The 13,387-nt window shown below is 31.3% G+C and overlaps 1 protein-coding gene across 6 annotated transcripts in view; it reads left to right on the top strand.

Moving 5' to 3' along the window:
- Window positions 1-13,387, top strand: part of LOC136041019 (sodium channel protein para-like) — a 592,014-nt gene that overhangs the window by 327,053 nt on the left and 251,574 nt on the right. Inside the window, exon 33 of one of the 6 annotated variants that reach the window (XM_065725535.1) lies at window positions 6,974-8,650. The exons of the other annotated variants lie outside the window; for them this stretch is intronic. Coding sequence (XP_065581607.1) covers window positions 6,974-6,978 — 5 coding nt within the window. The 3' untranslated portion in view covers window positions 6,979-8,650. Of the gene's footprint in view, window positions 1-6,973; window positions 8,651-13,387 lie in introns of those variants that run through there. 6 annotated transcript variants of the gene reach the window in all.

Below are 13,387 nucleotides of genomic sequence, written 5' to 3'. Positions count from 1 at the left end.
ATTATACGAAATATATGAGCTAATACTTTTTTTACGCCGTATTACTACCTTTTTTATATTCATTACACAATTTTAAAAGAAGAAAAGAAACGAACCTAATTAAAACAATATAATTCCGATTCAGGCCCAAAATGTTTGCGAGGAGAAGGGTTCCCTATCATACTAACTGTTCTAGTACATGGGTTCAGAAGTATTATGATAGCGAAAACTTTTTATAGAAATCAATTAAACCTAAATATATAATTGATAAAAACATATATAAAAATAAGAGTCGGCATTCAATTTTGTTTTCTATCTGAAATTTTAATAAATTTAGTCTTTGATTTTTTTTCAAGTTTTAACTTACTGCATTATTTTTGCAATATTCACTTTTTGCTTTAAATTGCCCCTGAATTAGTTTCAAATAGTTGAGGCTCCCAACCAGCTAATACAGCTAAAATTTCAAACCTAATGAGACTTGAAAAAATACCTTTAAACGGGCCTAGTATGCATAAATGTTTAATTGCTTGATTAACCTTAAGGCCCTTATTAAATCTTAATCAAAACCCTTCTGGTATAATAAGTGTCGTAAGGATTCCAAACCTTAGGAAGCGTATAGAAACAATGCGAATATTAGATTTCGCTTCCTTAATTCATGTATAAGACGATTAGAAGAGATTGCACCTTTTCTCTCCTTCATTCACCCTTGCCCTTTGACTTAACCTTTATAGGTGAATTAGAAGATTTTTTCGAGATTGGGGAGGAGGATTGGAAGATAAATCGGAGATCTCACAATCATTTTTTTTTTTTTTAACGAAATAAATATCGTATACCTCTGAATGCTATCATAACCCAGCTGAAGAAAATTCCCCCCCCCCTTTTCCGTCTTTAGAAGGTTGTTTCCACATTACGCAATTTTAGAGCTGCGCCTACACAAATGATTCAAATGCAGGCTTCTACTTCTTCTTCAAATTACACTTCTACTTCAAATGCAGGCTTCAACTTCTTCTTCAAATTATACTTCTACTTCAAATGCAGGCTTCTACTTCTTCTTCAAATTACAATTCTACTTCAAATGCAGGCTTCTACTTCTTCTTCAAATTACACTTCTACTTCAAACGCAGGCTTCAACTTCTTCTTCAAATTACACTTCTACTTCAAATGCAGGCTCCTACTTCTTCTTCAAATTACACTTCTACTTCAAATGCAGGCTTCTACTTCTTCTTCAAATTACACTTCTACTTCAGATGCAGGCTTCGACTTCTTCTTCAAATTACACTTCTACTTCAAATGCAGGCTTCAGCTTTTTCTTCAAATTACACTTCTACTTCAAATGCAGGCTTCGACTTCTTCTTCAAGTTACACTTCTACTTCAAATGCAGGCTTCTACTTCTTCTTCAAATTACACTTCTACTTCAAATGCAGGCTTCTACTTCTTGTTCTAATTACACCTCTACTTCAAATGCAGGCTTCTACTTCTTCTTCAAACTACACTTCTGCTTCAAATGCAGGCTTCAACGATTACAAGAAATCACACCTTCCCAGCCTTGTATACCAATATTCATTCTCAATCTTGTAACAGGTATTGCCTCCACACTAAAGATAATAATAAAATGAAATGTATTCTAATTCAGTGTTATTAGCGCCATTCCCCTTATTCACAATGTGGATATGCTCCCACTGCGTCATTTAAGTACAGCCACCTAATTCAAAATCTATTTACTAACTAACTAAGCCTAAGTTAGTCTCAAAATATATCCATAATAATCTTGAACAGATATATTATAAAGATATCTATCACAGAAGTTTTTAAGAAACATTTAAGTCAATGGACACAATCTATTTTTTCGTTACCTTGTATGGTTCCTAATTAAGCAAATATTATTTTTATGTGCCAAATTTTATTAATTTCCATGCATTAGCTAAGCTACAAAACATTAGCTAACATTAGCTAATTTTAACAATAGCTAATTAACATTATATAATTTTAACATTATTTTAACATAATTTAACATAATATTTAATATTTTATTATTTAACATAAATATTAATTAATTATTTTAATTAATAAATATTAATTAATATAAACATTAAATATTTAATATCTAACGTAATTTAATATTATTTTAACATAACTTAACATTAGCTAATTAACATTAGCTAATAACATTAGCTAAGCTACAAAACCCTATGATCTTCATATATATATTTTTAGAAGGAGCATATTTCAAATCTCTCACTGACCTTTTTAGATTCCCCGTCGCGCAAGTTGAGACTTAATCGTCTTTTTAAATTTTTGGCTAATATTGTTGCAGACATGCAATTTAAATTTCATCCTTTGATCTATTAAAATCCAAGTTTGGCAATCAAACTTTCGAAAATTCAAGAACCAAGACGTTTTCGTCTTATAAATCTACTTATCAAAAATATTCTATTATCAAAAACAATTATACTTATCAAAAATAATCTATTGTCAAATTTTGCGCTTTTCAATAAAACGAAAACGTCTTCAAACATCAATTATAAGTCGTTTATAAATCTACCTCTTCAGTTGTCCTTTTTAGGGGAAAGGATCGAAACCAATGAATCTTTATTTGGTGGCAATTCAGGAAATATTGTTTAAGAAAGGCGAATTGAGGCCGGGTTTAACCTTTAAGCATAATAGGTGGCAATTAATCCATATCTTAATCGGTATAGTAGCTTATCATAATTAGTAAGCAACGTTATTGACGATCCCTCGCTATTGGATAATAAAGCGAATAAGGGGGATAGCACTAATAACACTGAAGCATAACATTGCTCTATTTTTATTATTCATATTAATGAAGCAATATCCGGTAACAGATTCAAAATGGCAGTGGCTCGAAACGACACGCTATTGGATAATAAAGCGAATAAGGGGGATAGCACTAATAACACTGAAGCATAACATTGCTCTATTTTTATTATTCATATTAATGAAGCAATATCCGGTAACAGATTCAAAAATGCTTTTTGTTTAGTACTACTTATTTAATATGTACAATCCTGTTTACAAAAATACTTTCCCTTTTTTTGGTATTCTATCCTATACAAGTTTATATAAAGACGGTTAAGAAAACTGGAAAAGTAAATATGCTATCAGGTTTGGTATCTTAGGTTTGGAGCTCATATTAATAAGTCTATGCACGAATGTTTTCAAGAAACTGTTTAATTTTGAAGTGTTGTTTAAATAATTATCCTTCAAGGATCTAGCAGTAAATCTTTTTCTTTTCTTATCCCTTTAGTCTAAGTTTTTTAGTCACAATATTTTCTACAGATAAATTCTCTGTTTCTCTCTGGCCTATGGAATAAAGCTATTCATGTCCCTCAGCATAAAGGGTTATTTTCCTTATCTTGAAGCCAGACTTTCAAGTTCTTTTTTCAATTATTTGACAATAAATGAACTTGAACCTGGAAGTTTTGCTTCCTGAATACGTAGACGTAAACTCCATATCAGGTGCATAAACTTTTAGGTCAGAAAGTATCCGTAACCTTAACTCAATCTGTCGTAGAGCTTGTGCGCATTGCGGTCAATAGATTCATGTTCTACTTGTAGTAAGACCTTGTAGTACCCAAGACAGCAAAAAAACTTCGCTGCCTTTTCCGGGCAGACGAAAGGCGCATTTTCATTGAAAAATGCCGCTTTTCCACAAAAAAATACACACATTTCCATAGAAAAAATAAAAATCCCCCCTCCCCTATTGACCCTTGAACCTATTATAGGTCTATCCATACTTAAAACCAAGATAATTTTTTGGTTGTTCCGAAAGTATGAAATTTATAGGTAACTATCCATTTTTGTCCATGTTGTCACGTTGAAATGCGAAAAAAAAATCAGCAAAACTGATTAGTTAAATTTGACAATGCCTTTCGTCCTTTAAAATTCAAATATTTATAATCAGTTAATTCATGAAAAATGTAAACTTTCTCAAATGAAAGCCACACCTCTTACGTTTCATTCGGGCCGTATTTTTTGCTAGTTTCTCAACCATTTCTCTCTCTTTCAATTTGGTGCACGATACTACAAAAGCCTGCATATGAATGTCTTTTTCATTCAGGATTGGATTCCTAACTTTTCGTAGTTTAGAATCAATTCAAACAATAAATTGTCACTTTCACTGTCCTTGATACTTTAAAATTAGTACTTTCTCTGGTTCAACGCAGTTCCTAGTAAACAGACCACCACTAAAACATATTTAAAAGTACATACTGCAGCACAAGTTTTTTAGTTAATAATTTCCTTCTAAGGTTGCTTTCTTCTTCTTGTTATTTTCTATATGCTTTGTTTTATTTAAAAACAATCCGATGATAAAAAAAAAGCCATTTCATCAAAGATCTTAGATATTTCATCAAAAAATGTTGTATTTACTACGGGTGTATGATTTGTTTTATTATATATATAAAAAAATATATTTGTCGGACTAAGATAATAGAAAAAAGCATTTCATCAAAGACCTTAGCCATTTCATCAAAAACTTTCTTATTTTCTATGGGTGTGTGCTTTGTTTTACTGTATATATGTAAAAAACATACTTGTCGGACTAAGATGTTGAAAAAAAGCCATTTTATCAAAAACCTAGGTTTGCATCAATCCACAGATGAAAATCTAGGAAAGCTGTGTTGCTAAAAGAGTCAAACTTGAGGAATGGATCTACAGGCTAAATTTGGCTCCAGAAAGGTGTCTGAGAACCTAAGGTCAGACATATCAATTGGAGAGAATATGGTGGGCAATATATCAATTGATGGGATATGGTGGGCAATATATCAATTGAGAGGATATGGTGGGCAATATATCAATTGAGGGGATATGGTGGGTAATATATCAATTGAGAGGATATGGTGGGCAATATATCAATTGAGAGGATATGGTGGGCAATATATCAATTGAGAGGATATGCTGGGCAATATATCAATTGAGAGGATATGGTGGGCAATATATCAATTGAGAGGATATGGTGGGCAATATATCAATTGATAGGATATGGTGGGCAATATATCAATTGAGAGGATATGGTGGGTGATATATCAATTGATAGGATATGGTGGGCAATATATCAATTGAGAGGATATGGTGGGCAATATATCAAGTGAGAGGAAATGGTGGGATATTTCTGTATTTTCATTCAAAAGAATATACAAAAAGGTTGAAATTGTTGCTCTCCCTAGGTTCTGAAAAACACTTTTGCCCCTCCCCCCGAGAATTTTGTAAATTAACATCCCTGCCTAAGATACAAAAACGTATTTAATTTAAGCTGAATTCAATGATTTAAATTTGTGTAAAATTACTCCTGAAAAATTATGTTTGCTTACAATCTTCAAATTTATTAACCTTATATCCACTGGGGTTTTATCAAGAAGATATTTATCACCTTCTATACTTATCTTCATATTTACAATCATCATCTTTTGTCACATCTTAATATTTATCATCACTACAACATATAAATCAAGAAGAGTTGTAGAAGGGTATAGGTAAAAATACCCCATTATTCTAAATTAAATTTATAGAGATTTCAATTAATGGCAGTTCCACTTTATCTTTAGAAGGATATGGCGTAGAAAACTATCGTAATTTTTTCAATTAAATAACCAGTTTTGCTGATTATTTCTTTACCCAATAGGCCAGGGATTTCATTAGAACTAAAAATTTATACCTCTTTCATGACTAATTTAATAGAGTTTATCAAACCTTTAATGCTATACATAGTACCTTAGGATTTGACCAAACCCTTTTTAAAGAGTATGGGCAATTTTGTAAGAGGGGCAACTGGCGCCAAATTTAACTAAAAATCAACAACACCATCAAGGGCTAGGCATTCTTTCAAGCCTCGTAATTGTTTCTCAGAAGCTGAGATCAGACACTTGTTACTACACTAGTTTTAAAAGTTGTACTAATTTTGCTCAGTTATTGCATTGAAGAAAGGCTAATGAACGCCAAATTCTAGATAGCATTGGGGGTTATTTTGTTGACACTAACAGCAGTGTCCATTCGTATAAGTAATCGATACTCTTTACCCCCTTTCTTAACTGTTGAAGTATCTTGTCTCAATTGGCGAAAATCTCCTTCATTTTTGATCAAATGAGTGAATAAGGTTAATAGCGCTAATAGCGCCGGAAGTAGAAGAGTTGTTGTATTTTTTCTATTTATCTTTGTATCAAAGCAGGATTAGTCCAAAAGAGTAGGGCACGGCCTCTTGTGATTTCTATGGTTGAAAAACAGGACATTCATGCATGAAAGGAAGGTATGATCTCTTCTAGTTATAGCATGATCATAACCCTATTACGATAATTTAGAAGTGATTTAACGCCCGTCTAGAATTGTGGCGACCAAAAACTTCTGGAACAATGAAAACATGTAATAAGACTTCCGGTGGCTACGATTTTTAGCAAGCGAATAACTCAGAAATAAAAATATTGCAATTGAACGTTACGAGCATCAACACGAGAATTTAACGGAGGGGGGGACACAAACTACCAAAGTTTCGTTTCTACCAGAAATTTAGCGCGAGATTGTTTCCTTTTCCCTATTAAATGTACTTTTTAAATAACATCTTGTTTTCTAAGAGGTTGGGTTGCATCTTCCCCTCTGTTCCCACCCTAGTGGTGTCAATGTTGAATTTGAAAATTAATATTTTCCCTTAATTTACTGCTAGTCACTTGTAACACTATTGTTTATTTAAATGTTTTGTATATACAATGAGCCAGATTACAAATTGCTTTTGTGCGACAAACATAATCTAAAACTGAAAAAGGGAAATGTGGATTCTCAACTTGTATACTGCCAGCTAAGAAAATCTTAATGAGAGAACTCAAACAACTTCCTCAAAATGGAATGGCGATCCCTGTAATTTGTAATTTGGCTCATCGTTGGTCCGATGGTATCAGTGTTACTCAGCTTTTGTGGCATGCTTTCCATCTACAACCCTTTGATGGTTTTGTCAAAAGTTTGAACTAAAAATTCTCCAAATTCCAGAATGAGCCATCTCCTGGGGCTAGCCGAAATTCTTTTGGAGAGGAAACCGAAGCTGAGTACCGCTGGGCAAATCGGAGTATATTCACAAAGCGGAATATAGATGGCGTCAAAACGCACATTTTTTGAAGATGTAAAAGAACTTGTTTTGTTTTAATGACTGTTGAAAGGATTGGCATCTTTTTCAATCTCAGAAAATGATATTGCCCTTTAAACCTATATAAGTGGAAACTTCTTTTTATATACAATGCTATTACATTAATTAATAAACCTATTGTGAGATTATTTTTAATGATCAAACCTTAAAAGCTTAATTTGGTAGTATTTCTATGTCTGTGCTTTATTTATATTACCTCATTATTTTCTCTGTTTCAGAACTACTAAATCAGAAATTATTATATTTTAAACGAATCGAGTCTAGCTCTATCAAATATAAAAGAGGTGTTTTCAGTATAGTTTTAATAACAATTTATACTATGTTAATTAATTAGTAATTTATATTTGCTACTATAATTCATAATTTATTATAAATTCTATTGAGATTTAAGGTACTACAATTTACAATTTTATTTACGAATTAAAATTTACTTTATAAATGAAGTAGTATCAATATATTTCTCTAAACGCACGCCATTCCAACTTAAGTTATGTTTGTTCCACTTTTCAAACAGTTTTATATTTTAATATTAAATTCTTAACTGACTCTTAATTTCACATATTCTTGACGAAGTTCTTTAGTAGAAAGCATTAATATCCTAACTTTTTAAATTTTTTTCTTTTTTGGTCAGTTTGCTGGATCAGATCTGAAACGTCAAATAGCAACTTCTATATTATCTTGAGTATAGTTACTTGCAGTACAACTAGGATCACATTAAGTAAAAATTTGTAAGGATTTGATCCAAACAGTGGCCATATTTAAGAAAAAATGTTCCCATATCCAAAACACGTTTTTTATTAACATCTTTTCGCGTTTCGTATACACAAAGACATTAGTGAAACATGGATAGTTTTATTAAGTTTCTCTACGTCAAACATATCAAGATATCAAATGCAATATATTAAAACTGGTATGGCTCAAACTTTAACAATTTTCTTTGTAGTGACGTCAATGGAAGTGGGGTAACTGTTCCCTCCTTCCTAGATTTTTCATATATTTATTGAGGAATTTTTATGGGAAAATGGCTTTTTTGGTATTTTCATTGAGAACGCAAACCAACGACAAATTCAATCATCTTGATTTTGAAAGATAAATCTTGTCCCTCCCCCCTTACACCTCTCATGAATGTTAGTAAATTGACGCTACTATTTCCTATTTATACGCTATGAATAGATGTGTCATTTGGCAGACGAATGCCAATAGTCCATAATTGTGTGCTTGAGCAAAAATTACACAGATTTATTCATTTTCAGTAACTATCAAAAAGAAAAAAGTTGCAAATCCTTTTTAAGTTTGGCTTAAACCTTTTATTTTCGCTCAACTTTATTTTTATTTATTTCGAGTTTTTTTTTCTTCTTTTCTGCAATAATTTGTACGTTAGATACGTGAGAGCCGAGCTTAACCTTTGCATTTCAGAATATACTTTTGATTTTTTTTTTGAGCTGATGAGAAGTTTGTAATTATCTTTTCATAAAGTTTTATGAAACATGCTGTAAATAAAAGTTAATAAAATTTTGAAATTATTTGCATTTATTTCTTAATTTGAATCTAGAAATAGGGAACAAATAAATCAATCCAAGTTGTCATTTAATCTATAAGCAATAAAAAATTTCAATTTTTTAGATAACAGAAAAAGCAATATTCTGCTATGGAGCTATAAAAAAAAAATATCGAAGTTATACTACATTTTTCAGAGCTAAAATTTCTTTCTTTATTCACAAAGGACATCGCCAAAGAAAGGTTTAGCAAGTACCATCCAACCATGGTGCATTTTTCGCATGGCCAAGGGTAGCAGCAGCCATGGGTAGTTGTTAGTCACTCTTTTCCGTTAGGAGGGTCAGTTTCTATTATAAAAAAAGTGTTATATTCTGTTATAGATTTATATAGAAGCTGCCATCTTCTGGGGTGCAGGTATTGTCATGACCAACGAAAGCAACTACCCAGGTTGTCATTCACAATTTTTTCTCAGAACAGGTCATTTTCCTTATAAAGAAAAAGTTACAGTCCATTAGAGATTTATGAAAAAAAGTAAGGAAGCTCTAGTACACTCTAGTGAATCGCAATTCCTTTCTGTATTCGCAAGAAACATCGCCAAAGAAAGGTTCAACAGGTACAATCCCCCCATGGTGCAAGTTTTGTTATGGCTAACATAAGCAGTCACCAAAGTTGTCATTCATTCTCTTTTATTGAAGGATTAGTTTTCTTTTATACCAAAATAGAAGATACTATCATTTCACAGCTTTATATAAAAAAAAATGAAAAAGTTTTACTACACTCTGGAAAATTACAATTTCTCTCTATATTCGCAAGAAACAGTCGAAAAAAGGCTCAGCAGGTATCATCCCCCATGGTGCAAGTTTTGTCATGGCTCAAGGAAGCAGTCACCAAAGTTGTCAATGAATTTTTTTCTAGGAAGGGTTAGTTTTCTATTGTAGAAATTAAAAAGGTTAGAGTTTGCTAGAGATTTGAAAAAAATAGAAAAGATAGCCCCCTCCCACCTTTGTGATGCAGCTTTTGCCAAGACCAACGAAAGAAACAACCGGAATTCTCTTTATGTGTAAAAAACTGGTGAGCTGTATTATAGAAATAATTATTATATACATATTTGTATGTTTAATTTATGTGTTTTTTTTATTTAATTTTGATTATTTAAATATTTGTTTGTTTAATTTAAACAAACTTTTTATTTGATTCTGATTATGTAAATATTTGTTTATTTTATTTATACTTATTCTTTTATCTAATTTAATTTTCAACTTATTGTTTTTTTTTTAATTTATATAGATTTGTCAATTTAATTTAAATTATATGTATATTCGTTTATTTAATTTGTACATATTTTTTATTTAATTTATACATATTTTTCATGATTTAAATATTTGTTTATTTGATTTATACTTATTCGTTTATTTAATTTGATTGTAATTATATACATATTTGTTTATTTAACTTATAAAGATTTGTCAATTTCATTTTAATTATATAAATATCTGTTTATTTAAGTTATACATATTTTTATTTAATTTGATTATGCAAATACTTGTTTATTCGATTTATGCCTATTCGTTTATTTAATTTACACTTATTCGTTTATTTCATTTTAATTATTTACATATTTGTTTATTTTAATTATATAGATATCCGTCCAATTTTTACATCATAAACCAAAAAAAGGTGATTGTTATCTTTTATAAAAAAAACAACGTTTATTTGTAAGACAGTGGCTTTTGATGATGCGCCATCTATCTCAGAAAATCTTCAGAACATTACAATTTTTCTTATATTTTTTCGTTTCATCCCCCTCTATTGTTAAACTTCTAAACCACCAAAATTTGGACCCACTCTCCTTGCCCGTTCCTGTATAATACTGCCCTGGTAAAAATAAATGAAAGATGGACTATTTTACCAGGACACAAATATCAAAAATATACGTTTTTAGGCTACTGTTTACATTCGACAGGAAGAAAAGTTCTTTAGACAAATCTTGGGTGGATTTACCATAACCCCTACCTTCTTGGGCATAGGCTCGACAAATATTATTTTGCGGACAGTAAAATTTGGTTCTAGATAAATAAAATTAGCTTTGTCGAAAGAAACTATCAAAAGCACGGTATTTTTGTAAATGACTAGGATATAACCAGGATGATGGAGAGGAATTTCTTGGTGCATCCCCCCCTTGCAATATCATGCGAATGAAGGTGCCACATTACAGCATTCATAAGAAGAACTTATGACCAATGGAAAACTGATAAAGGTTATGTTACTTATACATGATCCCTCCGCTGCCACCACCGTAATGCTCTTAGGTCACTCGGTTCGCTGCGCCTGAAGACTGTACTAGCCCAACGGTCAACTGCCAGGCGTGAATCTTTTTCGAGGGTCCTTAACGCTTGTTAAGGCGAGCCTGCCGGGTTCGAAACGCCCAGTGTTAGCAGCTGCAGGCGTAGATAACTGCAACACCACAGTCGATCCCAAATGTTTAGACAAGTATGCGTTGGTCCTGACGAATGAATGAAGGTGCGTTGGTCCTGCGTTGGTCTATGCGTTGGTCCTGACGAATGAATGAAGGTGCGTTGGTATGCGTTGGTCCTGACGAATGAATGAAGAAATGCGAATGAAGGTGCCACGTTACAGCATTCATAAGAAGAACTTATGACCAATGGAAAACTGACTTTTTTTTTAGTTTTTTCTTCTTTATATTTTTTCTTTTTAGCTTTTTCAGTTTTTTTGTTTTTATGTTTTCTTTTTAGGGTTTTTCTTATTTTAGTTTTTTCTTTTTTTATTTTTTGTTCTTTTTTATTTTTTTTTCTGTTTTTAGTTTTTAGCTTTTTAGTTTTTTAGTTTTTTTACCTTTTTTTTGTTTGTTTTTTTAGTTTTTTACCTTTTTTTCTTTTTTCTTTTTTTTTAGTTATTTTCTTCTTAGGTTTTTCTTTTATTTAATTTTCTCGGAAAAAATGCAATACCACCTTAGTTCTTCTAACCTAGGGACGCAAGGACGAATAATAGACAGACTTATCTATTAACAAATGAACTAAGATCATTTTTAAACAATCATAATAATATGGGGATTAATGCCAGATTTGGCTCTCACTCAATTGGACTAACTGTCTTGGCTTTTTATACAGTTAGCCATGGCTTGATGCTCACAACTATTCGATTTTATGTAGAATCGAAAATCAATGAAAAAATTTTAATTAAAATCGATGAGTTAAAGCTCTCATGGTTTTTTTCAATCGTTTATAAATTTTAAACTTCCCTATTTTTTGCTGACAACTTAGCATGTTCAAGTGCATTTTTAATAAGATTAAATATAAAAACAAGTTCTTCCAACTAAAAGTAAAGAGTAACACTCAAACTTAAACCTGACTTTTTGTCTAAGTTTTTTAAGAAAAACTCCTGAAACACAAGGGTAGTTTAATTCGAACAATAAGAAGCTTTCTTAAAAGTGCTAAAAACTACAATTAGAAATAAATTAAGAAAAAATCAAATATTAGCAACAAAGAGAAAACTAAACAGTAATATTAACAAAAGCTTTACTTTCGATCAATGAGATTTTATTTGACACCATCCTACAGCTTGTATTTTTCTGTTCTATAAACTCAGGTAGATGCAAATTAATTTTAGATCACAAAACTCAACTTTGATCTAAATTGATTATGGTTAAGCCAACTTAGAATATAAGGCAACGTTATTCATAATAAAAAAAAACTTCAAATGGTTCCAAAACTCCTTTAAGTCAAAATAGGGTTGACAATTATCAAAAAACATAAAAGAAAGGTTCCTTAAATCCTAAAAATACGTGTTTTAATTCATTTCAGTGATTTCATTTAACCTTGTTAAATATTTAATAATAAACAATTATCAAATAATATATGTATTTATTTAATCTAAAATTGGTTAATTATTCCGATTTGAATTCATTTTTTTAACTGATTATTTTATCCAGAGGCGCTTATACTAATAAGCTAACATTCCCAAACTGTTAAAAATTCTACACAATAGTATATATTGCAGAGAAATATTTATTCAAGGAGTATTGTTAATTAAAATAATAGCTCTATTACCATAAAAAATACAGAAATGTGTTCCACTTCTATGTTTTAACAGCTTTTCCTTTTTTTTGATTTCTTGTTTAGTGCTGATTTTGCCGCATTTTCTTGTTCCGCTATCCTCTGTCTTCCAATCTTCCCCTTGGCTGACACAGAGGGTATGTGTTCGCCTTTTTTAGTATTTTCAGGACACTCTCTAGCAAAATGTCCGTTTTCACTACAAACAAAACAGGTAATAAATTTATGACTATTTCCTGTGGAGCACTCTTTAGATTTATGGCCTTCTGTTCCACAACTGAAGCATTTATTTTGATTTGGATTGTCAGAACAGACAGAAGCCTTATGTCCAACTTGCGTGCATTTAAAACACTTCCCCTTAAACTCGTTTATTCATAGATTAATTCATAGAAATTAGAAAAAAATGAGGTATTTGTAACTTACAAATGGGTATCAGATCTTAATGAAATTTGATATTTAGAAAGATCTTGTGCTTCAGAGCTCTTATTTTAAATCCAGGCCAGATCTGGTGACATTGGGGGGAGTTGGAGGGGGAAACCAGAAATCTTGGAAAATGTGAAAATTGAGGTATTTTTATCTTATGAATGGGGGATTGGATCTTAATGAAACTTGATATATAGGAAGATATTATGTCTCAGAGGCTCAGTTTTCGATTTGAATCGGATCCAGGGACATAGGGGTTTGGAGGGGAAA

This window comes from Artemia franciscana, chromosome 21, assembly GCF_032884065.1.
Source record: "Artemia franciscana chromosome 21, ASM3288406v1, whole genome shotgun sequence".
Taxonomy (NCBI): Eukaryota; Metazoa; Arthropoda; class Branchiopoda; order Anostraca; family Artemiidae; genus Artemia; species Artemia franciscana.
Note: the sequence above shows the minus strand (reverse complement) of the source record. Positions and strands in the feature narration are given on the sequence as shown.